Source organism: Empidonax traillii, unplaced genomic scaffold (genome assembly GCF_003031625.1).
Source record: "Empidonax traillii isolate 1590-97213 ecotype Southwest subspecies unplaced genomic scaffold, ASM303162v1 scaffold155:size2260171, whole genome shotgun sequence".
Classification (NCBI taxonomy): Eukaryota; Metazoa; Chordata; class Aves; order Passeriformes; family Tyrannidae; genus Empidonax; species Empidonax traillii.
In genome coordinates, this window is record NW_020955348.1 from 35,316 (window position 1) to 63,135 (window position 27,820).

At 41.6% G+C, this 27,820-nt stretch overlaps 1 protein-coding gene across 1 annotated transcript; it reads right to left on the minus strand.

The window, feature by feature from the left end:
- Positions 1 to 9,533: 9,533 nt before the first annotated feature.
- RUVBL1 (RuvB like AAA ATPase 1) lies at positions 9,534 to 25,510 on the minus strand. The gene is made up of 11 exons (XM_027884803.1): positions 25,282 to 25,510; positions 24,444 to 24,530; positions 23,699 to 23,831; positions 19,633 to 19,784; positions 18,292 to 18,381; positions 17,299 to 17,448; positions 16,680 to 16,743; positions 15,371 to 15,569; positions 13,526 to 13,628; positions 10,415 to 10,506; positions 9,534 to 10,128 (listed from the first exon to the last, which is right to left on the minus strand). The coding sequence occupies exons 1-11, from the start codon at positions 25,420 to 25,422 to the stop codon at positions 9,969 to 9,971; spliced, it is 1,371 nt and encodes a 456-aa protein (XP_027740604.1). The 5' UTR covers positions 25,423 to 25,510; the 3' UTR covers positions 9,534 to 9,968.
- Positions 25,511 to 27,820: the final 2,310 nt, after the last annotated feature.

Here is a 27,820-nt window from a genome sequence, read left to right on the forward strand (position 1 = left end):
TTTCCAGACTTTTCCAGAGTGTCTTGCACTATTCTGCTCCATCAGAGTCACATCTCATCCCAGAGAGGGCTGCTGCTCAATGGCAAATGGAGTGGTTGAAGGACTACTGGGTTGGGCCATTGTAAAATATTCTTTATCAAAAATGAGCCTTGCAAAGAGTGCTGTAGTTCTTTTGAACCCTCCCCTCCCTTGTTTTATTTTTCCTATAGGAGTACTTCAGATATTTAATTAATTTTTTTTTTAATATCTCTCTTTCCAGACTTTTTATTCCAGCCCCACTGCTTGTGATCCCTGTGGGGTGTGAGGAGAGGGCTGAGTGACAGGCTAATAACCTGCTCCGGCTCTCGCTCCGAGCCCAGTGGCAGGTGTCCCAGCACCCCTATTGAATGCCACCATCCAAAAAAAAATTTATCAACAATCTTCCTTCAACAATGATTTATTATTGCCATAATTTGCCTTGGTACAATGAGCTGCAGAGTGTATTTCTGCACCCGAGTGACAGGTATTTGATGGCTCCAGGTTCCTATTTTATTTAGTCTTGAGCCTAATATGATTTGGTTACCCTCACCCCCTCCTTCCCATCCCTCTCCTCCCTCCCCACCCAACCTTTTCTCATTTTGTTTTGTTTTCTATGAGTGTGTTTCGCATAACCCTGGGCTGGCTGACAGCGCTTGTAAAAACCAGAAGTCGATCTTGCAGTGGCTTTTCACCATTAATCAAGCTGCCTGGAATTGGAAAGTAACACTGACAGGCTTTTATCTTGGAGAGAAGGAGGATGGCAGATGTATTTTATGGTGGATGAGCCTTCACGGCTTCTATTAGACTGGGACTTCAGTGGTACAAGGTGGTGGTTTGGGGGAGGAGGGGAGCGAGGGGGAGGAGAAGCCAGGGAGCAGCCTATAGATAAATAGATCCGTCAGTCAGGCGATGTGGAGGTCTCCAGGCGGCCAGCCATTGTAGGTGACAGAAAAGGCAATCAAAGACAAAACAAATCAAAAGGTACATCTTATCAGCAGCAGGCCAGCTGGACTTCCACCGCACTCGGAGGCCCCGCCGAGGGCAGGAGAAATTAATCGTGCTGTCGAGGCCAGAGAAATTGTCGCCGCTGAAGGTCCAAGTTCAGGCGAGCAGAGGTGGCCAACATTAAAGGAGAGGGAGAGCGGGGGGCGGGAGGAGAGGAGTGAGGAAGCGAGTGCCGCCGTCCCACCACCTCTCTCCCTCCCTCTCTCCCCCGGCCGCCGCGGGCTCCTGACAAGTGCATTCATCGTGCGATGATAGCTCGGCACCTATGATTGGTACCTTTAATAATATAGCCCTCGCTCAGCTGTCACCCTGAAAGAACAATTTTTCCTCCCGCTTTCCTCGATGCAAAGATACATCTGTAATGAGAAGGGTGACAGAAAGTGGGAGCGTGGGGAGCCAGGGAAAGTTTGGAAGAACATTAATCAAAAAGTGAAGTTGGAGGTGATGCCGGCTGCTTGAGGCGCCCGTGCCTCCAGCAGGGAGCCAGCGGTGGGTTTGAAGCTGCTGTCGTGTTTCCTGGCCTGCAGTGCTTTGAGGCCCCCTTGGCAGGGAGAGAGGGAGCCTTTGCCCGCTCTGGGAGAGGAACAACTTTGAAAGCCACCATCCTCCTGCACAACAGAGCTGGTCATGATGGGAGGGACTGGGGAGTAGCTCCATGTGCTAGGAGTCCTTGGTATAATCCAGCATGACTCCATCATTCATATACAATGGATTTCTTGTTGGACAGGGATCTCTCTTATAACAAGGCTCTATTTGTGTCCTGCTCTGATCCGTCCTTTGGATTTAGCCAGACCTTGATCCCCAGTCCCATCCTTAGCAACACTGTGCAGAAACTGCCTTATTTCCTCATAGGAGGAGTTTTACCTTCCAGAGCACGATGCTGTTTTCTCCAAGCTGCAGCATGGCTGCCCCTGGCCCAGGTGCTCTTATAGCCCCTTGTGCAAAACCCCCAAAGCCCAAACCCTTGTACAAAAACCCTAAAGCCCTGATTAAGGCCCAAGCTGCAGGGCTGTGCTGCCCACATCTACATCAGCACAGGGTCCTGCATCGCTGCGCCCGGCGCCACCAAGGGAGGGGCCCAAGGACTCCACCTGCAAGTGCCCAGCACTGCACACCCCTCAACCCCTCCAAGAAATCCTATGTTTCTGGGGCAGTGGGAAAGTTTGGGGAACTATATTCCACCCCAGATGTAGAAGACACACTGGCAGCCCTGTACTGGGGAATGGGAAGAGCAGCAGGCGCCTGCATTGCATGAGGCACTGAGGGGGCTCATGTTTGTTGTATTTAAGAAACGTGTCTATTTTAATTTAAGGGATAAGCGACAGCGTCCTCAAACATGGTTATCTCCTGTGGTTTTTAGCAGCTTTCCAAGGTATCCAGCTCTGCTCTGCAGTTGTCAGTCTCTCCCTGGGATGAAGCCCTTGGGCTTGAATTCTTTAGCATTAGCATTTGGCAGTCATTTCCCTCATTCTGCATATTTGTTCTCTTGTACCTACAATTGATTTGCTAATCTGCATCTGTTTTTGTTTTCATCCTAATAAAAGGAGGGATTATATTGAGATCTGGATCAAAGAGGTTTGTCTGTAAAATCGAGGGTGCTGGTCTCTGCAGACCACAGTCTCAAATCCCAGAGGATCAGGAGGAAAGCAGGGAGGGTTAGGCAGCATCTCTAAAAAAAGTAGCTTGCTCTATATGGTTTCCAAAAATTGAATGGTGATTACTTCCTGCTTTCTCCATGGAAGCAGATAACTTCTGCAGACAGTGGTTGATGGGTGTGTGAACCATATGTCTGGGATAAATGTTGGTAATAAGGGGTGGAGAAAGCAGTCTTTGAGGAATGCTTCCCTCATCCACACAGAACAGTTGAACCCAGAATGGATGAGCACAGCTCATGCAGGGAAGTGAAGCTCTGGTTTCTGTGCAGGTCTCCTTACCAAGAACATACAGGAGGGAAATGTGTCCTGGACAGCTGGTTTGGTCTGTCCGTGCAGGAGCTTCAGAGGAAGCTTCAAGGGATGAACCCTTCACATATCCTCTGCAAAGATGATTCAGATACATTTTGCTGGTGTTAAAATGAGGAAATAATGCTTTTACCTGGTAACATTTTCTGCAGTCCATTGCCTGGAGCTGTAAGAGCAGGGATCTCTAACTCCAATGCCTGAGATGATTTTGAAAACTGATCAACCAAACCCTGAGTTTCACTGAGCCTTTGGCTCCTTCTAGATGCTGGGATGTTCTGGGAAAAAGTGAACCCAACACCTAGATTCCTCAATTTCCACTAAGGTATCAACTGTAGCCTGAGAGCACCTGTACAGCTGGAGCTTGTACTTGCAGAGGTACTGCACATTTTTACCCCAATGTGTCTGTAATCTCTAAAACATGTCCAAAATAATGGATGCTGGGAAACTCTTAGCTCAGGGAATGACTCATTGAAGATTGAAGTGTAAATCAGGAATAGACTTAGAATTGGGTCTTGGGAAATCAGGATATGACTCCTGAATTAATTTCTGCCATTACTTTTCTGGTGGAAGGGCGTGTTTTACATGAGACACAGGCTTGGATTCATAATTTCAGAGTTTATCATGAATAATCTGCTGTATCTCCAGAGTTACTGCATCTACAGGGGCTTATGAGCTGGGAGATGCAGCACTGGCAACAAACCTCTGTCAGGTGACTGCATCCAAATCAGTGGGAACCTGGGGAACAAAGTCTTTTTGGTGCAGTCATCATGCTGATATTACTCCCTAGAATTGGCCTGAATACCAATCTTTTGGGACTAAACCATGCTCCTGTTAGAAAATCCTGCACAAATGTCCTACATGCTGCTGGGGAAACTGCCCCATCCCCTTTACGAACGAACCCCAAACCTGCAGTCCTAAGATATATGATGATGCTGACATGCAGCACATACAATGCAACCTTCCTGCTGAGAAAACTGATATTTAATATTGTATTGCTTGTGCAAGTGTGTGGGAGGCTGAGCCAGGCACAATGGCCTCAGCTAAAACTGGACAAAATGACATTATGTGAAGTCCATCTTCTCTGTTCTGATCCCCAACAGCCTCACTGAGACTGGGGCAGGTTTGTAATGCCCTAAGTGGAGCCAGGGCTCCATTCACAATGTAAATCTGGTGAATTGTAAAACAAAGTAGTTTTCAAAATGCTTTCCTGACACTTGGTTAATATCTTGCTAACTTGGACTCTGAAGTATTGCACCAAACAACTGGGCCCTGCACCAAGGACGTTATCCCAAAGCACAGGAGCCCACAGCCAGCCTCACTGTCTCCTGTGCTGCTTGAGCTTAGTATGGAAGTTGAGGCACCAACATGTCTTTATCACAACCCCTGCGGATTCACAAAATGCCTTCAACGACTCCTGTAGATTCCACCTTCCCACAGGAGACAGAATCTGCATGGGGTCATGGATCAGGGGCCGTGGTAAGCAGGCAGTAAAACCTCAGGTTGTGCAGTTTTCCCACTTTTCACTGCAGACTCAGGAATGTGAGCTCTCTTAGGGAAAGAAAGCAAGCATCTGCTGTAGATGCTGAGAGGCAGATGTGAGCGTGCTCTTTGCTTCCTCATCATCCTTGCACTCCTTCCTATGCCTGGTTTCCGATCTGAAACGTGCTTAAATCTCTCCTCTTTCTCCTTGTTTGGTTAGTTTTACACAAGAAAACTGTCACAAGCTCCCTCAGAGTTGTGGGGCTGTCAGTCAGTGGAGATGAGCAGTGGCAGAGCTGGGAGGCTGGTGCCAGATTTGGAAATCAGGGCTGGGAGCCCAGAAATGGTTGCAGTTACAAGGTCAAGTGAGCAGTGTTATGTCCTCTACTCTTTTGAAACTTTTAATAGGCACCCAAAAAAACCCCCAAAAACCCAAGTGAAGGTTATTGAAAATATTCTGTAATAAAAATAAACTAGTTCTTAATTTTTAGTGATCAGAGGAAAAAAAAAAAAAAAAGGTCTGCTCTTTCCCTGTCTTGTTACTTTATCAGAATGTTGCCAGTAAATAAATTTTGTTGCTGTAACTCCCAGGATATCTGTGCTGTCGCTTTGCTGATGTCAATGAGTCGCTGGGATGTGCACAATTAAAATATGTACATTGATGCACAGGCTCCAAAGCTATTAATCAGGAAAGGAGATACAGACAGTGAGCTGAGAGCCCAAAGCGTGTTTATAACCAGTTCCCAGAGCTGGTACAAAGCAGGGTACCTGAGTTTGTTCATTTTAAGGATATCAAAATGTTAGACAGGAAAAGCTCCTGTTTGCTTCTGGGCATTCTGAGGCTGGATGAAAGTAGTGGAGTTTATTTTGAACTCCAGCTGGTGTAATGGCTCTTGATCACCAGGGTATCTTCTACCTATAGAAATAAAAAGCATCATCATCTTTGCCTGTTTGGAGTGTTTCCCATCCTGAGGAATACTGATATACATCATACCCCAAATATGTGAGCAGGCATCAGTGCAGAGGAAGAGCTTCCCAAATGTGTGTTTTGCTGGCCCTGGTCAGTACTGAGGATGCAGCGTGTAAAACAGGTCATTGGTGTAACACCAGCACATCCTCTGGCCATCCTGCAGCCTGAAGCAAAGTTGCATGTGTGTCTCATGTTTGCTGATCCGCAGCAAAGCCCTTACCCTGTGAGCAGCTGCACTCACCCTGGTGCTGCTCTTTGTGGGTACCCCAATTTCAAATGCTAGAAGCCACTGAAAGCAGGGAATCAAAGTTTTTTCAATTGAGGGCATCTGGATCAATTTTTAAGGTGGAAAGTTTTTGGGATGTGTAGAGTCTTTGAGTTTTCTTGACCGTAGCAGTGGTCTCATAGCTGGGTCAGTTTTCAGAGTATCTCCTATTTTTCTCATAAAGGTTTATAGTGTTTTAAATGCTTCTGGCCACATGAAAGACATGGCAATTTCTGACCTTGCAGAGTATAAAGAGTGGGAATCAACTTTCAGGTAGTACCTCACCATGGCATCTGCATAGGAGGCACGTACACTGGATTTATGTGTATTCACTGCCTCGGAGCAGGATCTGAGTGTGGCACCACTCCACGCAGAAAGGAAATCACAGCTTATAATATTCAACTGGTTACTATAACCCCCACCCACCCCAGGTTTAATATTAGAACTATTTTTCACGTTGAAACCGAAATAGTACAAAATATGGGCTTGCTGTAATTGTTGTTAGATTATGTGTCACCCTGATAAGATGTAACAAATATTTTCCTACACAGCAGGGCCTGTTTCCCTGCGGGTAATGGATGGAGAAACTTCTCATAGTGTGTAGGCAATCGGTCGTAAAAACTTCGCTGAAAAGATTAATGCATTAAGTGCAACCTTTGTGGAAAATAGGAGGAAAAGAATTAAAATAATAGTTTGTTCTTTCATGTTTAATATTAATAACCAAACTTATTCGGTGGGAATGTGCCTTGCTGCCATGTGCCTTCCTCCTTCAAGGGGCAGCTTTGTGTCAAGAGTATTTCTATTTTTCTACAGATCTTTCAGCAGCAGCTGTTGTATGTGGTGCAGTGATTCTTTCAACAGAACTATTTTTATCAGTAATATGAAAGACTTTTTTTCATGGGCAAAGCTTTGACACCAATAAGTCTGCTGGACGTCACTTAATAGGTTAGATAAACATTGGCTCACCATTTAGCGTGGAAGGATTTTCCCTTTCTATCACAGCTCTATGTCTTCCTTAGACACTTAATGGCCATCAGAGAGGTGGCACTGTGGGGCAAGGGCTCTGCAGAGCCCAGGCAGGGCTTGTTTGCTGGACAAACATTAACATGCAGAATGGAAAAGTAAGACCCTTCTGGAAGGACCACACCAGCAGATAACAACACCCCCTCCTGAGCACACCCTGCACCCAGTTCTGCTGTTGCCCATTGGAAGGGTCCTTGCTCCTTTCGGGGATTGTTTGGGACCAGCTCTGCCGCAGAGCAGCTGCTGCAGTTGACTCGGCAGGTGTAAGGATGGTCTTACGTGATGATGTAATGATGCTGTTTTTTAAAATTGCTCAAGGTTTGGGAAAAAGGCCGATTTAGATTGATTGCTGCTGCTTTCCCCCCTGCTGTATTTTGAGATCTTGTTTTCTTCCTGAAGTACACTTCTGTACCTGCAGTCAGTCTCAAGTGACAGGGACCATCAGTCATGGAGTCCGCTATGAAACCAGGGTCAGATGGAACTGCTTATTTTCAGTGTGTGGCACACAGTTCACTTCTTCCCAGGTCTTTGCTTGTATCTGAGGTCTGGTAGGCTACCCAGCTCGAGTTTTACAGAGAATCACTTGTTTTACCACTTGTGAGAACAGATATTTCTTCCCAGTTTTACAGAGCTTGAATTTTTATAACGAAAACTTTGTAACCAAAGAAACAATAGGTTTGGTAAAGGAGAAATGAGTTTCTGCCCTTTCCTGCTGATGGTAGGCAAGTAGGAACAGTGGTTTTAAGATTTCAGTATTCCAGGAGGCACCGCCCTTTGCTGCCCTGGTAAGTTTTTTGCTGATAAGTGAACAGAGATGAATTTACCAGTAAAAAGTCAATGCCACCAAACATTGATTAGGCCTTTCAACTGCTCTAGCATTCAGAATTATTTAGGGCTTATTCAAACTTCTTTCTAAATTGATCAGTTAGATATTTCAGAAAACTCAAAGAAAAATGGTACTTATATTCTTAAACAACTACATTCATCATTGCCAAGGACTGGCAAACTGCAACAGAAAAAAAAAAAAAGGTTTAATTTTGAGCATGCAGCAGCAGCTTAATTCACTGTGTCTCTTTCTATCCTGCCATATCACTAAACAGAACGTGCCATCCAGCTGCAGCAAAAAAGAGAAAATTAGTCTGATGGTATAATTACAATCTTCATTCATTTGGAGTCAGTAAGAGAGAGGATTTTTAGGTTTGGAAGCAGGAATGCTCCTTGGCCAAAAATAGTCACAGATAAACTAAAAATCATTCATTAAATCTCTCTGTCACTATTGTTTAGTTGCAGATGTAGAGAAAGGAGTAGATAGATTATTTAAAGTACAAAAGCTAATTAGGGTTGGCTGACAGAGTACTGAATTCTGCTTTGAAGAATGGGACGGGTTTTACATGACTGAGATGGTAGAATGTGATCAAAACATTATTAAATCCAAACCATTCAGCTTCCTTCCAGCTTCCCCCCCCCCCCCCCCCCCCCCCCCCCCCCCCCGCAGTCTCTGCTGTCCAGTCCACAGTTTTTGGAGCTGAAAAATCATTAGCAATTTTCACTAACAGCACTTCAGCACAAGGAATAGACAAGTCTCTAGAGCATAAAGGAGTGAGGACAGAGGTTTTTAGCAGCTGGACTCCTTCCCCAAAAGGATGATGACTGAGCCTACGAATGTTTTAGAAGTTAGAATCCTCTGATTTAACAATGAAGCTTTGTTACATTTGATACCTAGCAATTCAGCTGTGTTTTTTATACAAACAGGCATGCTATGGCTTTGTGATCATTTCAGCTTCCCTAACTACCTCAAAGTCTTAGAAGAAAACCTCTTAGGAAAGCAAAGTGAATAACAGAGGTGGTTTTTACCTTTAAAAAACAACAGCAAAAAGAAGGCAATTGCCATGTCTTCCTAATGTTAATACTGCTGAGATCCTCCTCGTGTGAGGAACTGATGACTTGCTGTGAAGGATTCATGGAAAGCTCAGTAGCTCTATGCTTGGTACTTGTGAGAAAGTGTCTCATTTAGGACACACATTAAAATTTTTGATAAGCTAAAAGTATTAATTGAAAATTTACCCCCTTTATTTTGCAGATTCTAAAAAGGGTATGTAAAACTGGGCTCTTGTGACAATTTATTATTTATTCCCTTCCCACACAAAAACTGTGCTTATTTAATTAAGTGTACATAGAGTGTTTTAAATCCCTAAAGGTTCTAATAAGGAATGTGAGGTTAGTCACTTTATAAAGCTTCTATGTTTTTCCCAATTCATCCATTTATGCAGTTACAGAGATTTGTATTTTGGTGTTAGAAAGATCTAAATCTTTAAATCATTTATCCTCAGAGTGCTGTGAAGCAATCAGGTATCCGTGCTTTACAAAACAAGAAGCACAGTTTGTGAACATGAGACTAAGGCAAATTCATACAGAGTCTGTGCAGAGCAGGATTTCATTTTCACCTCGAAAATTTTTCCTGATCCTGGGTGATCAAGAAAGTGGTGATAATGGAAAAAACAGCTAATCGTGATGGAAAGCAATTTTTATTTAATCTGCTGTAAGAAAACACATAGACAGTGTAAGTTACTCTGGGGAAAAGGCTTTAAATAGGGCTACGCTAATTGCTATTACGTATTTCTCCATTCTCCAAGGAAATCTTCAGAAAATAAAACCCCAAACCTACAAAAAAGTAAACACTTTTAAAAGGTCCCATTACTATTTTCCCCTCTGCTGCAGATATTGCAGATCCATTTTACTCATATTTAGCTTTGTTAATTCCAACTTATTTTGACTGTTTCTTTAGGCAGGTCAAGACCACTTGCACACTTCCAATATTCTTGATGTTTTTATTACAAAGCACTTCAGACAAACTTTGATTCAAAAAAAAAAAAAAGGTTCTCATCTGTAAAAGGAAACTATTTTAAAACAACATTCATAAGGAAAATAGACTGTTCTTAAGTATCAACTTCAGTTAGAGCTCTTCTGTAACAAAATCTAAGGACAAAACTGATGAGTCAAGAGCTATTCATTTCATATATGCTCATAAAAGGGAGACTAAGATGTTACACACACATCATGGAGCATCTGATGGTTGATAACGAAATAGGAACACTCGATAGTTAATTCTGTCCTGACACAGCAGTCCAACATTTAAATATTTTTTCAGTCCCAAAAGAGACAAACCATTAACATTTCTCATTCAATAACTAAGCCAGCCCTGGCTAAGGGTTAAAGCCACTTCAAAGCATCTAACATGATAAGCTTTTCATTTCATGTACTTCTCCTGTTGATCAGCCAAGATTTTTGCTGAGGATTTAGCATCATAGAAAAGTTCATTTATTTCTTCAATATGCTCTTTCTCGATGCTGTCTTTCCCATTAATCTTGGCAAGGAGGTTAGCTGGGGTCAGCAACTGCACAGCGTACCTGTGATCAAACAGAGGCAGATGAGTAATTACAACTCAGTGCATCCCAGTGAAGTGATGGAGGGATGGGACATTTGTTAGGAAATGCACAGCTCTACCAGCAGTACAAAAAGTCAGCAAGCCCGCCCTCCAACACACACATTCCTTAAAGGGGGAAAGGCAAGGATTACCACCCTTTTTTATGTTAGCACTGTTCTTAACAGACCACATCCTTGTAGAGAGAGGTTTGTCTCACACGAGTGTTTTTAGATCCAGTCATGGTTAGGAGAAAAGTGTGCCCAACTTACCTTAAGGTTGTCTTGGTACCAATATCCCCTAAGTGGTTTAGAGCCTCTTCACTGATATTAATTCCTTCTGTCTGAGCACGAAGTTTTGTGATCTGTTGAGAAGAATAACTGAGGTAACAATTACATGCTAAACTATTTAGCTTAGTATCTGGAAACCGTCATCTTAGAGATCAGACAGGCTATAAAACAAGTTCATGTGAAGTTACCACTAAACCAGAATCTACAGAATTTTAAGTCTCTGAACAGGCAAATATAATGTTGAAAAAACTATTATCATAGAAGGCAGGTAAAGCTACACATCTGGACTGCTAACCCTTCATGGAAACTCTGCACGATTAGTAAAGTCTATCTACTAAAAAAGAGCAGAATATGAGAACTTACACAAAAAAATGGAAAACGTATGTGGGAAATAAATAGCAGCTGGAGTCTTGTGGGCAGCCACCCCAGTTACTGAATTCTGCAGTGTATCACTGCTGCTATAGAGCAAAGCCCTCCAAAGAGCCCTACAGAAAGCTACGCTCTCTCCTTAGCAGCTCACAACACACTTTTTATTCAACTGACAAGAAGATAGTAAAATAAATCAAAAAGTTACTTTCTGTGATTCACCTATTCCTGCAAGAAGCAAAAAAATCACTAAGAAGAATCTAATCTTTCAAGAACAGTCTCAGGCTTGTACCAGTTTGAAGATCTTTACAAAGTTGGAGAGGAAGATATCACCAATAAGCCTGAGCATATAAAGCTGTAACAAAAGTGGCACAAGTCTCTCGGTAGTCTGTATTACCAGCTGAGTGATAAGGGGCAGACTGGATAATGATGTTGTGTTGTAGTGCTGAGATAACTCTGGAACTGCAAGCCTCATATAATACAGGTATTTTTCACTTTGGCAGCTTTGTAAACAAGATATCAAGAAGCACTCGCTTAAATTAAAGCCATAAAAATGCGCTTGTGGAGCCAGGGTAGGGAACAGAGTAAGAGAAGGGCTGGAAATGGAAGGAAGTTTGTGTTAAGATATTAATATTGAATATTGCCAATGCTGCTGCAAATTGCAATTTCAGACTGAAGATTTTTTACTTTTAGATCACCTAAACATCACTTCACTTCATTCAAACATTGCTACTTTGTTGTTCCTCTGCTAGAAACATCTTGAATGCCACATCTTTAACAACCTTTTCAAAATAACTTTTTATCTAGCAACCCAGTAGAACCTGACAGAAAGACTGGGGCCCAAGCCATTAACCCAGGAGCTTGCTTATATATGCATTTACTATGGAATAGGAAAAGAACTTTTTATCAGGTAAAATACATTAGGAACAAAATGTCTCAGTTTTAACCTCTAGTATCTAACAGCAGACACAGTTGCAAAATGTTTGATTACAACAATACTTGACAAGAATATGCATAATAGTGGATTTTTTTCCCTATTCTGGTTGCACTAAGGTAACTGTGGGTCTTGCTCTCAGAGCAGTGCTATACAATGGGATTTCTACTTTATCAACACAAAAAGAAATATTTTGAACTGGTTATGAACAAACTTTCAGTAGATCCATGAACAGATTCAGTGCAGATAAAGAAATCAACTGAGAAAGGCCAAGGCAAAGAGTCTTACACAGAAATATCAGCGGCAGAAACTTCTTCCTAACATGACAGAAAAACTGGAGCAAAAATAGAGAATTAAATTAATGGACATCTTATTTTTAAACACCCACACAACTGTGTTTAGTTAGAAACCAAAGTTAAGTGTAATAGCTCCTCCTTTTCTCCCATGAGAAATCATCATTCAAAAGCCTTAATTTAAGGGAAGATGAGATTATCCGACTATGGGAACATGATTTATGGGACATAATGTCTGGACTCTATTTTTAGCTTTAGGAAATGCTACTGTAAACACTTCCTTTTCTTCACCCCTGGGGAGGGTGGAAATCACAGCACTTACTCAGCTCTTTAAAAATCAGCAGTTCAGAAACAAGTTCTTCAGCAGTTTATTTTCTGCACAATAATACAGCACTAACTACACAGAATTCACTTACAGTACAGGGAGGTTCAGACAGCCCTTAATATCCCAGACTGAGTAAAAGTCACACTTTAAAATTTGCTTTGTATACAGCCCAAACTTAATTGTATTATTAAATCACTGGGCTGCTTCTACTGCAATCTACACTATAATGCCTTAAAGTGTCCTTCCAGGTATAAAAAAATCATCCCGAGAACAGCTCACAACAGCATCTGTGAAAAGCTCCTCAAACCAAGTGAAATGAAGCTTTGCCCGTACTTTTATGTTCGATAAATGCCTCGGCTTCACCTTGGCACTTATCCAGCAGCAGGAGACTATTATCTTGTGACAAGGCTCTCCTCCATTGACACTATCTCTTAAATAATACAAAGAATTGACATGGTAAACCGTAATGTCTTCTGCATTGTGTCACTTCACAGCATTGAGACGCTAATGAGGGGGGATCTTTGACACAATGCATCATAATGGCACCAAGCATTATAATCGATACACAATACATCGTGATGGCCCCACAGGAAAAGTTCCAGGCATTTGGACTCATATCTCTGCAACACTTGCTGTGCTTACATTTCCAAACTTGACTAAGGGCATGAAAATCCTCCCAGTTTCAGGAGACAGTCCCAGTAGGTTAAAGCTACAGCACAGGGAATAGAGGCAAGAATGCAGTTTATGAAGTTGAACGTCTCAGTCCCTCTCATCTCTCTTGTGAGGGAAAATCCTGAGGACTGAGACCAAAGGTCCCGAGATGTGACACTTCATTTCATACCAACTGAAAAAGCACTACCTGCTGGAACTTGCCAAGTATGGAAAGCACATTTGTGCAAGAGTCACTTCAGCTAACAATTCATGCTATTTCATTCAAGTGAGGTGTCTCAGCTCTAGAAATGCTTAGCAACTCCTCAGTGGGTGGGAATCAACAGAGAAGTTGCGTAGTTTTAATGACCTCACTGTAATGGTTTCTAAAGCAGTAGGCATTTGGAAGTGGAAAGCTTTCTGACACAAACTCTCGTGACCACAAACAACTCTATAGTAACTAAATAGGAAGAAACTGAGCAGAACTCTGGGGGTTTGCTACAAGTTCTTCAAAATGCTACACGTACCTGCTTCATTTCTTGGGGTGTATACAGCATGGTTCGGATAATCATCACTCTATCCAGCAGGTCCAATGGTATTCCATGAGGAGACACGATATCCTCTGTGCCCCTAAAGGAGAAACCAAACAGAAAGAGATCAGATACTATTCTGAGTTCCATAAATTGATTTGACTAGGATCAGTAAAAAGTGACTACACATCTGCTAGTTTACAACTGCTGTGTGTCTTTGAGAGACAACACACTCCCTGGACAGGGACAGGAAACATTCCAGTCTGAAGTTCATGCCGGATAGCCCAAACAAATACTATTTCTGGAGCTCTTAAACATGCCACTCAAATGTAGTTAGAGGTGCTTTCCTTCATGCTTTCCTGTATCACAATATCTAATGTTCCAAGGTGTCTTCCAGCAAGCAACAGAACATTCTCGGTTGTTTAGCAGTATCAGTATATACACCATCATCTATTTGAGAACATCCCCTCTTGCTGAGCAAGCCATTACTCTGCTCCATCCTTTCCCCAGTCTCTCCAGTGAATATTTCAGTGGTTTACATCCCATGCTTGCAGTTGAGCAAATTGAGAAGTGGAGGTCTGTGCATGAAGGATAGGACAGGATCTAAATCCCCACCACTTTAGTTGTTTGTCGTACAACACCCAACAGCAAAGCCTGCAGACACACGTACTCTTGGTTTTCTAAGACCACCACAATTTGCTGTGAAGTCAAGAGTGAAAGATACTCAGATTTAATGAGAATTAGAGAGATTGCAGTAAAAACAGTAAAGTGCTGCTAAAGAACTACGATTCTAAAGCTCAGTGCTAGTATTTAGGCATTGGTCCTCCTTTAGGCTCTGGTCCTCCTATATTAGATCCCACTATTATACGGAAAAATTTCCTTTCTTAAATCAGTTTCTTCATAAGAAGTTCTGCAGTGAATCCATGCTGACAGACCTCTACTTCCTCTACTTTTACAAGACAGCTTTTTTATGCCTTTGCAAAGAGAATGCTGCAATGTCCACCTTAAAGATTTTTGAAGGGCTTATCACCTTCACTTCTAAGCAATGCAAACAGAGAAAGATTAATACCAGATGAGCCACTATGAGGGAAAGGAAAAGCTGGTTACACAGCTGAATTAGATTAATTTAAAGAGTAGCAATCATTGCTAATGACAGCTTGTTTAGACATAATTAGACCTAGACCACAAATTAGCAATACAACTTACAGAAGATTATGAAAGGGGAGAACACTTTCACTGAACATGCAAAGAATGCATTGTGTGGGTGCAAAATATCAAAGTGGAGGCACAGAGTGAAGTGGAGACGAAAAACAAGGTAGTTGGTGAGACTGAAGAAACACAAAAATTCAGACCAATGTAGCAGGAAAAGGGACAGGCTGATCTGCAACATGCTTTAATAGCAAGAACAAGAAGCTGAAGTCTGATGCAATTAGGATAGCAAACAGCAAAATAACCCAGAAGCAGCAGGAAACTATGATAGTAGAGGCTTGTAGCTCTGGTGCTTTTGATGTCCCTAATGTGCAGGCAACAGATTCATTGAGGTATACAATGAGAATGGTACAAGTCTGTCACAGATCACCCAAGATGCAAGACAATTCAGAAGCCGTCAGAGAAGGAAATGTGTTAGTGAAAATAAAAGAAGGAATTTTATTCTGTTTTAACTCAGCCTAGTATTAAATGGTTGTCCCATTATGAAGCTCACTAGCAGTTTTTGAGCAGGGGATTATCACAGGTGACAGTGTCACAGACAAAAGCCTTCAAAGATTGTAATTTGACTGACACAGCTAATTCCAAGGTTTATGGACCAATGCAAACTGGAAAATTCAAGTTTAGACATCATACCTGATGATGCAGTTTCCTCTGTTTGAAGCAAAGATGACAATGGGGGAAATAGAAGATTCCAATGCTCGGTGCAGGTACGTGAAACATTCAATATCCAGCATGTGAACCTCATCCACAAAGAGCACACCTGGGACCAGCTCTGCAATACCTTGATCAATGTATTTGTTCACCACCTTATTTATCTCTCCTCGAAGTTTGTCTGAGGAAAAAAAGAAGCTCTTAAGTTGTTTTGTTAGTGAACTACAGGTCAGTAGGTAAGGCTTAAAGCAAGGAAAATTCTTGAATTTCTTCATATATTGGTACTTCACTGCCACAAAGAAAATCTCTGTGGCATTTAGCGCTGTACTGGGGAGACATCTGTGCAGTAAAATACTTCTAAACTGAACTTCTCACACTTAACTGGAGTGGTCTGTCTTCTCACAAGGCTTGTGAAAAACTGTTGTGGATTTGGGAGTTTAGCGGGGGGTGGAGGAGTCCTCAGCTTAAAACATAGAACTCACTAAAGTTTCCAAGCATGGCTGAAAAGAGTATCACCGAAAGAATGAAATCTTGCTACTGTATTTCAGCAAAGAAGTTGCATTTCACCAAAAAAGAAAACCAAAATGGCTATATAAGTTTCTATGAACATATGGATCTCAAAACTAAGCAAGATCTTACACTGATAAATCTGATATTAGAATAAGCAAAACAATCTCTGGGACAGACAAAATACTTCAAAAGAATACCCTTCAATTAGGTACTGAAACAGATTTTGATCTAAATTTATACAGTCGCTTAGTGAAATATCATTTCTTTCAAGGGAAAAGGAGGATACATCTCTGTAGATACTGTTTCCCAGTGATCTGTAAGTAGGAAGGGCAGCAGTGCACATGGAGCATCAGGTCTCTAGACAGCTGGCACAGAGGTGCCATTTCTCTACTCCACTGAAATTCCTCAAAACATTTTTTAGATTTTGTGTATTACTGCTGTTCAGTCTGGCTCTTTGTTGAGTGTGAACCTGCACTCTGTGGCAGGAATGTTATGACAAGGGGGATGGCAATGGCATTCTGACCTCTGTCCCCAGGAGATGGAAGCAGAGCATGGTGTATATTTTATCACTACATGCATGAACCAATAACTTGTTGTACTGTTTCCAGCCACTGCAATTCTAGCAGCTCTATCACTGTTTTTTGAAATCTGAATGTTTATGAATAAGTATTATGTAGGCATTCATTTGGAGATGCTGCAGGGGTATCCCAATTTTTAATCCTTTTCTAACTGGCAAACACACAGGTTATATTGATTTAAAGTTATCATGCAGGATTCATACCAGTAATTTCAGTTTTCTTAGGCTTCATCAACTGTCCCATCATAGAAAGGATGTCCTGCCCTCCCTAGGAAACAAAAGTTACAGATCAGCTATGAGGTCATGCAGTGAGCACATAACTTGAAAATATTATAACTCAGGAATTGGTTGAAGAAGTTGTTTCTTACATTTACCTTGATATAACAGCAGTCTTTGACAATCTGTCAAAGTTTAGGTTTTCTGCAAGGGATGGGGTACAGTGGTAGAGGGAAGGAGACCTAGGTCTGGATTATACACTTAACTGTGAAGGTAACAGATGTCAAATACCTGTGTGGAAGCTCTGTTATGGCTCTTAGAATGTTTCTGTAGTGCTAGGAAAGGTATTCCTGCAAATATTTCATGACCACGTGTACACACTGTAATGTAGCAACTCTCTCTAGAACAGGTAGCCAGCTGCAGCATCACCTCCCTTAGGAAAGGAGAGGTAGACTGGCTTTAAAGGTGTAGCAGCTCCTCCCTTTCCTTTAGTGGAATCTTTGTGGTTGAGTTAGGATAGCTCAGCTTTCTACATCTCCATTATTCTCATAACCACTACTTATCAAATACTTTTTCTGTAAGGACTTCCACCTGTGAAGTCAGATACCTGAGGTCGAGCATTGGCCACATCCAAGTCATGCAGGGTGACATCCTGAATAATTTCCTTTTTCTTGTGCACATCACCTTTTGGCAAGGGAACGTACTCTTCGGCTTCAAGGTCAAATTCCGTAGCATAGATATCACACCTGCCTTGCCTCTGAGGAAAAGCAAAGAAGAGAAACCCAGGTATAGAATTAATTTCAGTGCCCAAACCTTGAGTGACACAAACTTGATAAAGGGCTTAGTTCACAATTCCAGTTCTGACAAGCTTCATCTGACAATTCAGACGTCCCACTCCCTGCTTAGCAACAGGCATATCCTATCTACTGATCAAAGCTCAAAAACTCTGTTGAAAAACACCTGATATTTTCAGTGGCAAGAATATTCTACTCCTCTCTCTCCTTCTTTTAACCGTATGCAATTCTTGCTAAAGGACAAATCCAGCAGATTAACTAGAGATTGGGAGAACTGTTCAAGACTCTTTTGTAGGTGGGTGATTTATTATATGATACAAAATATTATGCTCATCCATTAAACAGCAAGTATCACTGTACACTACTTTCTAAATCAGATATGAAAAGAATGCTAACTAATGCAGTATTCCCTTCTACATGTATATATCTTGTGGAGAAAATACCAGAGCGATAAAAGAAAGATTAAATACACTGCACATGTCAGCCTGAAAATGACTAAAGTTGCTTGGTTTTTTCCCCTCTTCCCCTAAAGATGTCTTGATCTTACAGAAAAGAAAACTCATCCAGACAGCATCAGTGATAGCTTCCTTGCCAGATGACCTTAATTGTGAACCAGATCACCACATTCTTTCAGTGCAAAAAAGACTTTTCTCCCCAGATAAGGGAAGCACTGGGCTCTTCTTAAAATTTCCATGTAACCACTTCATGTCAGTTAAGGTTAATAAATCAGAGACCCTTCTGACAAAGGCAGAGAAAGCTCTGCAAGAAACATACACCTGCATAAAAGTCCAGAACTTTTCTCTTACCTTGACGGCTCCACTGTTTGCTTCAATATAAATAACATCACCAGTTTCCACTCTCTCCTTCTGCAAGCTCTCAAAGATGCTTGGGTCCAGCTGGAGACAAGAAAACAGCACAGTTGATTAGAACAGTTCCATACTGTTATGGTAATTAAGGTAAAGAAATTTAGTTTGAAGCTCACTCCCATCAGACAAAATTAAACTGCAACTCACCCCGACAATACCTCTAGGATTTTATAAAGCTGTAACTCCTGGAATGGGGATAGAGAATAAAACTGAAGGATGCACAGAACTTTCTGTCTTACCAAAAAACTCTGCTATCTGAAGGAAGTGACAGTGCCAGAAACATAACGTTACCAGTTACTATTACAAAATATACCTTTATGTAATGTGACAATATATTTATACTTAGGAAGCAGCGCTTCTCTGGTTTTCTAGCAAAACTTTTATAAAAAATCTGGCTATAGCATTGAATTACATTACTTGATTTCTTGAGTCCCCTCTGTGGAGCTGTGTGAGGGAGAGTGGGTATGGAATGTATTAGATGCTTTTGTTTCTCTAGGTACATGTTTATTCACTTTTGCTCTTCATTTTGCTTTCAAAGTGAACAAATGCAAGATGACACTTAACAACAGAGACAGGTTTCAGTTTTCTCCCAGTCTGACAGGGAAATTGAATGGAGACTTGAAAAGAAAACAAAGGGAAAGTGGGCCTGAGCTGGCAGCACACCAGCTCAATTTTCAGTTCTCTATCGAACATTCACTAAAGCACATCTCCCCATGTAGAAAAAAGGGATGTGACAGAAAGAACAATTTATTCTGAAACAGGCAAGATTTCCCAAAACCATCCTCAAAAATTTGGTTGAGAAATTAGGAAAAAAAAAACAAAACAAGAGCTTTCTCTAAGGCTTATCACAAACATGAATTTATAGCCAGGGTCCGAGTGAGGGTATCACAGACTGAGACAAAACAAAATTCAGATTCCCAACTCAGCCCACTTTTGTGGTACTAGAGATCTACAAAACTGCATAAGGATCTCTTCCTGCTTAAACTCAGCTTTAAATTGTTGAAGACATACAGTGTGTGTTGCTGAATAGAAAAATAACAGAATGCTAACCAAGCAATGGGTTTATCCAAAATTTCAATTAGTAGGACACAAGACTAATATCAAAATATCCTACACAAAGTAGATAAACATGTACAGTCAGGATAAAGTTGTCTAGCAAAAGAAAAGACTCTCCTGGCCTCCCCCCTCTACAGAGGTGGGGATCAAGAGCTTGAAATGGAAATAAAAATAGAAGATGCAAACCTGAAATAAACTTAATATTTGAGACTCTACCACACATACCTTCAACTGTTTGGTTCCCTTTGCAGTTTTGAGTCCTATAATTACATGGCTGATAGTTTTGCCATACCCTCCCATAGGATTTTCAGTCTCACATGGAGTTAGTTCTGTGACTTCTCCTTCATAAACCTCCTTGGTCTCTTTAATCCTCAACCCTGCAAGAAATTGTTTAAAATAGTTTAGTACACAAATCAACGGCCACATACCCTCAGGAGTCTGCTGCTTTACCATCAGCAAAATGTAACACACTGTTAGGCTGCACTACATTTCATGGTAATATTTTATTTCTAAAGGTAGAAAGATAAATTATTTTTCTCCTCTTCATTATTGAGAATATTCATCCTGTGTCATCAGAATGAAACCTGCAAAGAGGTTTATTCAATTCTTAAGAATTGTTTTCTTCTGTTAATTATTAGCTCTTGAAGCAAATGTCAGGACCCTCTCTCTTTTCCCTACCCTCAAGTTGGGATTTGCTTGATTTGTTCCCCTATGCTAAAGCCAGACACAAATCAATTTCTGAAAAATAGTGACAGTAATATAAACTGTAAGTTTTACACAATTTTGGACCATCAGATAAAATCCTGCAAAGTTAACAAAAAGACAGAAGAAAAAGGTAACTTCATAAAAAAGTTTATTTTAGCAACTGAGTTAAAAATAACAAAAAATAGTTGACAGGTACTGTGTTAGAACACCATACAATTATGAAATAGTTAATTTATTATTTAAAGTATTTTTCACGTTAACAGCAAAAGGTGAGGTAGATAACATTTAGCAGAAACTGCTATAATGAAAATTTAAAACTATTTCAAAATAGCTGACAGTGACGTCCTTACTTTGTTATTTTTCAGACAGCCAATCACCATTGTATCTGGGTATCTTCTAATCACAACTATTGTAATTAGCTGTTATTTTAAATTGACGAATAATATAGATCTGAAGAGTTTTACAGTTAAGACTGTTCCAAAGAAAAACCACTATCATCACCACCACCATTACAATTATGTACATGTTCTAACTACATAGAAGTTCAAAGAACCCACATCTGAAGAGACTCTGTAAAGTATTTTATGAGACACACATGCCATACCAAAAATAATGAATGGGCTGTAACAAGATATAAGGAAGTAATCCTGCCCAGTCTGAGGCTATTAGGACTTTATAAAACTTTCCTTGTTCTGTAACTTTTCATTTTGCTTTGAAATAGATCAGACACTTCACCAGTAATCTTGAGCTGCTGATAGGGGCTATAGAGAACTGACATATACGAGTCTGTCTCCCTCTACTGGGCCCAAATTCAGACCAGTATTTGAAATACAAGAAATAAGTTAACTGTGGATAACGTGACAATTTCTTGGTAAGAACTGTTTGGTTCTCTTACTTAGGATTACATAAAAAGTTGTATATGAAGTTAATGTCAGTACTTTTTAATATTATTTTTGAGGTGTGCTGAAACATCAGACAAAAAATTGATGAACCTCTGAGTTCTAAGACAGATCTAGACAAGGCTGCATCACACAGGTTCATATGTTAGGAATGTGAAGCAATATGGGAATCTGTATAATGTAACTGGTGGTGCCACAAAACTGGACATTCACAGGTTTTCTTGTCCTTTTTGTTTTGCTTTTAAACTTTCAGCACAAGCTCTATTCTGCTCTGAAAAACTGAAAGTCTGTTTGTGTTTGGGGTATGTTTGTATGTTGCTATAGCACATCTTCCAGTTTCATTTCATCTGAAAAGAATCCAGTCCACGTGCTCGGAGTCTGTTCCACGACACAAGCCAAAGCCGAGTCAGCGAGGACAACTCAGGGATTTGCCTGCCTTTAATCCAGACTAATGTGCTCACAGAGATGTGTCTGCAGAAAATATTTACAGATGCTGAACAAAGGTAATTGATGTTTTGAACTTGCTGAATAGCCTTTGCCTTCAAATCAATCTGCATGTATAAACTAAGAACTTCATTCTCAAAAGACTTCTTAACCAGAGACATCTCCTGCTCCCAAATCAGACACGACCCCAAGGCAGCAACTGTGGGCTACTTCATGTTTCGGTTTAACAGCACTGCATGGAGTTAAACAGTGCTTGTTTGATTCACTGGCAGTTACAATTTGGAGACACAAGGAGCAGTTATGCTATTTAAGTGGCTATTCCAGCAGTTATTTTTTCCTGCACCTAAGCTCTAACATTAGCTGCTGTCATCATCCTCACCCGCTGCTAATGAGCTCTAGACCGGATTAATCTCACTCTCAAGTTAACTTTCATTTAACCCATACAACAACTCCATGTTCTCGTTTCCCACTCTGTACTTTTATATTTCTTACATGTTATAAACCCTCAACTATATCCCAAACACTACTTGACCATGAGACTAGGTCAAATCTTTTATTAAATGACCCTCAGCAATAAAAATTCTGTAAACTCAGAGTCACTTCTGCTTCCTTCTGCACAGATTAGTCCAAACCAGTCAGACTCTGTAGTTTCCAGGAAAAAAAAAAAAAAAAACAAACCAAAACAAAGGTTTGAGTAAAAAAATTGATGTTAACATCTCTGGTATTTTTTAAAAATTGAGATGGCTAAACTCCCTGAAAGCAGAATGCATTGTATGAGCAGTAGATGATGTATACAGAACCTGCTAAGGAAACATACAAACAAAACTCAAAAAAACCCTTAAATTAGTACTTTATGTACTGATGGGGTGGAGCTACTCTTGCACCCAATCACAAGTGATGCTGCACTGTGTGTACAAAACCAATTTTTTTAAAAAGCAAACCCTTGTAAATTATTTCTTTACCAAGCAGGGAAGCTAAAACCTACCTGAGATTAAAACCCAACTGGAAGGTGTTACATTATGAGAAATGGTGGTTACTAATCCTTTCAAATATTTAAGAATTTTTTTTACACTGACAAAAATATTCAATAAAGGTTGTGTTATGAAAATGTGACATGGAATTCAACAGAAAGGAATTAAAGAAATTCCATCTTTCATTAACACTAATATTTGTTTAGAAGTGTCTCTCTATTGACATTCAGGGAATGCAGGGAACTAACAATGTAGCTGGCTGTTAAACCTCAGAGAGTTAAAATACTGCTATCTCTAGAAATGACAACATGGACAGCACAAGTTTCATCTGCTGGTTCAGGTTTCCAAACCTCTGACAGGGAACTTCATCACATCAAGGAAATTTTGCAGACTACTGAGTCTCTGGCTTCCCTCCCCCAGGCCCTGCCAGATTCATGGTAACTTAAAGACCAGAGACTACTGAGAGTTGCTTTCTTCTCAAAGTCAATGGAATACTTTCGTTTCACTGGAGAGCTGAGAGTCTTTTTCGCCTTCCTGCTGCCAAATAGCCAGACGAAGTCCAAGACGACATATGGTACAGAGGTAGGAAAATTAACTGTTAATATGTTCAGGACTAAAATCAGCTGGGCTGTCTTTAACCAATCCTCAGACAGAAAAGGGCCACTTCTATCTGCATTTATCAGCTGTCAGCACTGATCTATGAGATTTTAGATTGTCACTGAGGGTGTGCCGCAAATTAGACCAATTTACATCAAACCTGTAAAAGCACTTGAGAACTGAGGAAGACACTGAGTTAGAGTGTTTGTTGGCATGGAACTTTCTTTGTGCTTGCTGGAACAGTAAGTCAGATTAATGCTGTCATTTGGGAGCCCCTGATTAAGACTCCTTGTTTAGGAGAGTGAAATCACTACAGTAAAAAAGGAGAGAACATTTTTCTCTCTACAAGTATTTCTGCTAATGTAAGAAACTAAAAATTATTTTTCTTTCAGATTTATTCAGAGTCACCAGGAGGTGAATGTGGAGTATGAGAGGAGAATTTGGGGAAGCAGAATAAACCACAATACAATAATTAAATTATGGTTTATAAACAGAAAACCTGACTCCACTGAGTGTGGAAGAGATTCACTAAATTAAGATCAGCAACGAAGAAAATAAGCATACAATCATCTGAGAACACCATGACCACTGAAGATCTGTTGCTTTTTAGATGACTGGGAAAAAGCAAACATGTATCATGCAAGTACTCAATTCTTCTGTTTTCCTGAAACTTACCAATTGCACGCCGGAAGTTTTCCATGAGAACTTCTGTTTTCTTGATCTCTGTGGAATAGACCTCACTTCCAACCATAGGACAAAAGGGTACTTTGCTTCCCAGTTCCTGAGCAATGGCTAAAGCCAAAGCAGTCTTTAAAAGAAAACAAACAAACGAAACCAAAACTCATACATTAATTTCAATGAGAATTAACAAAGGGTTCTTTCTGCAGTTAACTTTTCTCATCATATCACCTTTCATATATCAACTATCAATTTAATGTTAAGACTATTCTGTCTGACATGCATTTCTCACATATAACAACCCTCCCCCAAAACACATGACTCTGGCCAAAGACTTACAAAACCCTTAAAAACACAACACGTGCACTCCAAATTGACATCTGCTACAAATGTAAAAAGCCTTAAATAGCAAGGGGAACAAAATAAAGATGCAAAAACTACTCAGGTTTTAATATAAAATTAACTTCTAAGACTTTTTCAGAGCCCACATTATCCATGTGTTTGGTAACCTACAAGAAGTGGTTCCACATTAATGATGCTGAACGCACCATTAGGTACTGCCAGTGTTGATGACGTGGCAAAAATCAAAATATAAAGCAGGAAATCATGTCAATACATTGATGAAAAAAATCCAAGAGATGAAAAATTTACGTAACCACTACCCTAAAATGGTTTTGATAACAAATGAAAATAAAATAGATTTGGGAATGCTTTATTTCATACCAACATAGAAAAATAATACCTTGCCAGTTCCAGGAGGTCCTGCCAACAGCACAGCTCTGCCAGCCATTTTCTTGCTTTTGATCAGTTCCACTATGACCCCACATGCCTATAAGTTAAATAAATATTCACACTGTTAACACAAGTTATAACATCTATTCATAAGCTTTAATATCTTTTGTTCCAACATTACTAGAACTGTTTAGTGGGTTTTGCAATCCCACTACAAATAAGGAAGATCCCGACTTCATACACACGGAAAGGGATTCGGGACCAGGAAAACCTACTTCCTACAATCGTGACACAAACGTTGAAAATCACGGACCACAACACTCAACCCGCTGCCCCTCCCGCCGTCCCACGCACACAGGGAGGTTTGAAAGTAGAGCAGATCAGTGCTCGGCTGCCTGAGCCGCCGATCCGCTACAGATCCTCTTCCTAAGCCAGGCTGGATGGGGCTCGGAGCAACCTGGTCTAGTGAAGGTGTCCTTGCACACGGCAGAGGGTGGAACGGGATGATTTCCAAGCTCCCCTTCCAACCCAAACTCTTCTGTGATTTTATGACGATTCTACGATACAGCATCAGCCGGGGGCCGGGCCCGCGCTGGAACGGCAGCTCCAATCCCCGCTTGCACCCAACCTCCTGACTTTCGGCCGGTTTCGCTGCCTTTGACATACCAGTTTCTACTCCTGACGCTCGGGGATTCACACGGAAGCGGGAGCGGCCCATGAACAGCCCCGACGGCCCCCATCGCACCTCACACGGCAGCAGCGACTCGCGGGAGCCCGGGCAGGGCTTCCCCTCACGGCCGGGACCCGCCAGATCCCCTCGGCCCGGCCCGGCCCGGCCCCACGCTCACCTCCCGCGCGTTCTCCTGCCCGACCAGCCCGGCCCCCGCGGGCTTGGCGGCGCCGCTCTCGTCCAGCCCCAGCCCCTTGACATGGCTGTGTGCGGCGATGCGCTGCGTTTTGGAGGTGCTCTTCACCTCCTCGATCTTCATGGCGGGGCCGGTCCGGCACGGCACGAGCCGCGCTCCTCGCACGCGGGCCGCGCGTCTCCGGGGCTCCGGCGCGCGCCCGCCGCGCCCCGCCCCCGCCCCGCCCGCGCCGCCGCGCCATTGGTCGCTGCTCTGCCGCTCCCGCCGCTCATTGGGCGCGGAGCCCGCCCGTCACCCCGCGGCAGGGGCGCGCAGGTTTTTAGGGTCCGCCCGCCGCGCTTCCGAGTGTGCGGCGCGCGTGGAGGGTCCGGCCGGGCGCGGGCGCTGCGGAGGAGTCGGGCCGGGCTGCGCGGGCAGGGAGGAGGGGGAGTCACCGGTCCCGGAGGGACCCGGGGAAAGGCCGGGGCTGGCACTCGGTGCCGTGGTCTGGTTGGCATGGGGTGCTCGGTCGTGGGTTGGACTTGACGATCTCAGAGGTTTTTTTCCAACCTAATTGATTGTGTTGAACCGGCAGAGGCCGAGCCCGGTGACAGGGGGCCAGGAACGTAAGCTTTATCAGAACCTGCGGGGTTTAGCGAAAGTAAGCTGAGGCTTTCCAAGGGTGTTTTCTAAATTTTGGTCAACGAATCACAGAATCGTTCATGTTGGAAGGGATCTCTCGAGCTCCCCCGATCCAAAAGCCCTGCCCAGGGAAGCGTGGTCTCTTACATGCTCAGTGTTGCTCACTAACTTCTAGTGTTCGGTGTTAACTGCAAAATAATTCTGTTCCATGTGTCCAAAGCCTTCATGTCAGCAGCTGAGGTTGTAATATACAGCATATGTTTCTCGTGAGCTTTGACCTACTGAAATGGGGACAAACACTGCAGATTCTCAGCAGGTAGTTTCATGGCCTCACACACATTGCCCTTGTTTCATCAGGTTTGTGATGCTAAAGCTGGCAGGCTGTTACAGCTCCTGACTCTGGTTCAGGGGTAATTCTGCAGCACCTTCTAGGAAGTTTCTAAATGCTTGAGATGGAGATCACTCAGAGTGCAATTTTAGATGGGATCTGGGAACCTGCAATGCCAAGTTCTCCTTATTTTGTAGGTATTGGGATCTCTGTCAGGAAAAAGACAGGGGACTCTTCTCATGGATATATAGTTTTCTGCCATTATAAAACTATGGCTCTGTCTGCAATGTTGAAGGCCAAGGGATTATTTTGGTATGAGGCAGGACTGATGTCTGATCCCATCTTGGCTTTCCTGTCACTGCCAGGGGAATTGCAAAAGCAGTCCTGTGACAGCACAAGCTGTGAGAGCAGTTTTAGGGAGGATGGCAGTTATGGTTCAGTTTGCAGAAGCCCAGTGAACCATATAGAGGCTATTCATTCCCTTTTTGTTTAAGAGCTTCCATTAGTTTTGTTATAAATGTCATTTGGCAAAGGAAAGACTTCGTTATTTGTTGCTTTCTTTTTCTGTTAATTGTTCTGTCAGCTTACATTTACATACTCTATAATTACAATGTAATTGCACACATGTGTAGTTCAACACCTTTGTAAGGGTATCCTCTTATACAACTGTTTAGCTAAGAACTTTTGAATCTAACAATCATGAGCTATTCTTTAAATAATTGGAAAAGTGTGTATGCTATTAGACTCTGTACATCCTCTCAGGGTCATATTAGTCACAGACTACAAATGCCTAATGCGTACTGAATGCAGACTTTTCTCTTTGTAAAAGAGCAAATATACAACTTTGATTTCTCCAGTGCATTAAACTGCCGCAAGTGTTGTGGGTAAGTCTGGTCAGAGTTCAAGTTTCTGCCAGTCCTGGAAGAATAATTAGCAAGTCTGGTAAGAGCTCTGAAGGCAGCAATGTTATTATCAAGGGGTCCAGACTAGCTGTGGCCCTCCTTTTCAAAATGGTTAAAAAACCCATTTCAGTCAACTTTGAAACCTGTCCATGTGGTCCTTGTTTTCCTATTTGATGTTCCAGTTCGACTTATTTTTGAGATTATGGCATTTCAAAGTCTATTTAATAATATTTGCTTATTTATGTTTTTGTGAAATTCAGTATTTAGGAATGTATTTAGGAATCAAGAATTGCTGTTAATCTTCAATGAAACTTAGAGGAAGGAGATAAATATTCCATATCTGTAAATATCAGATATGCTACGTGAGGTTCTTAAGCTTTAGATATACTGATTCAATTAGAGATTTTTTCCTGATAAAAGTGGGTAACAAACAGAGTGTTAATTGTTTGTCTACAGCAATATGACATTTCAAAAGCAGAATTTAGAGCCTAAAACATCTGTCTGGTAGGGACCATTGCTGTTCAGTAAATAAAATCTGATGCCACAATAATGGTACAATTTTAGTATTGACCTGCAGAAAATATTATTAAAGTTATTTGGATTTGTGTTTATAGTAGAAGAGGATACTTCAATATAAAAAAGAATCAGTGAACAATTGTTTGCTTGATAG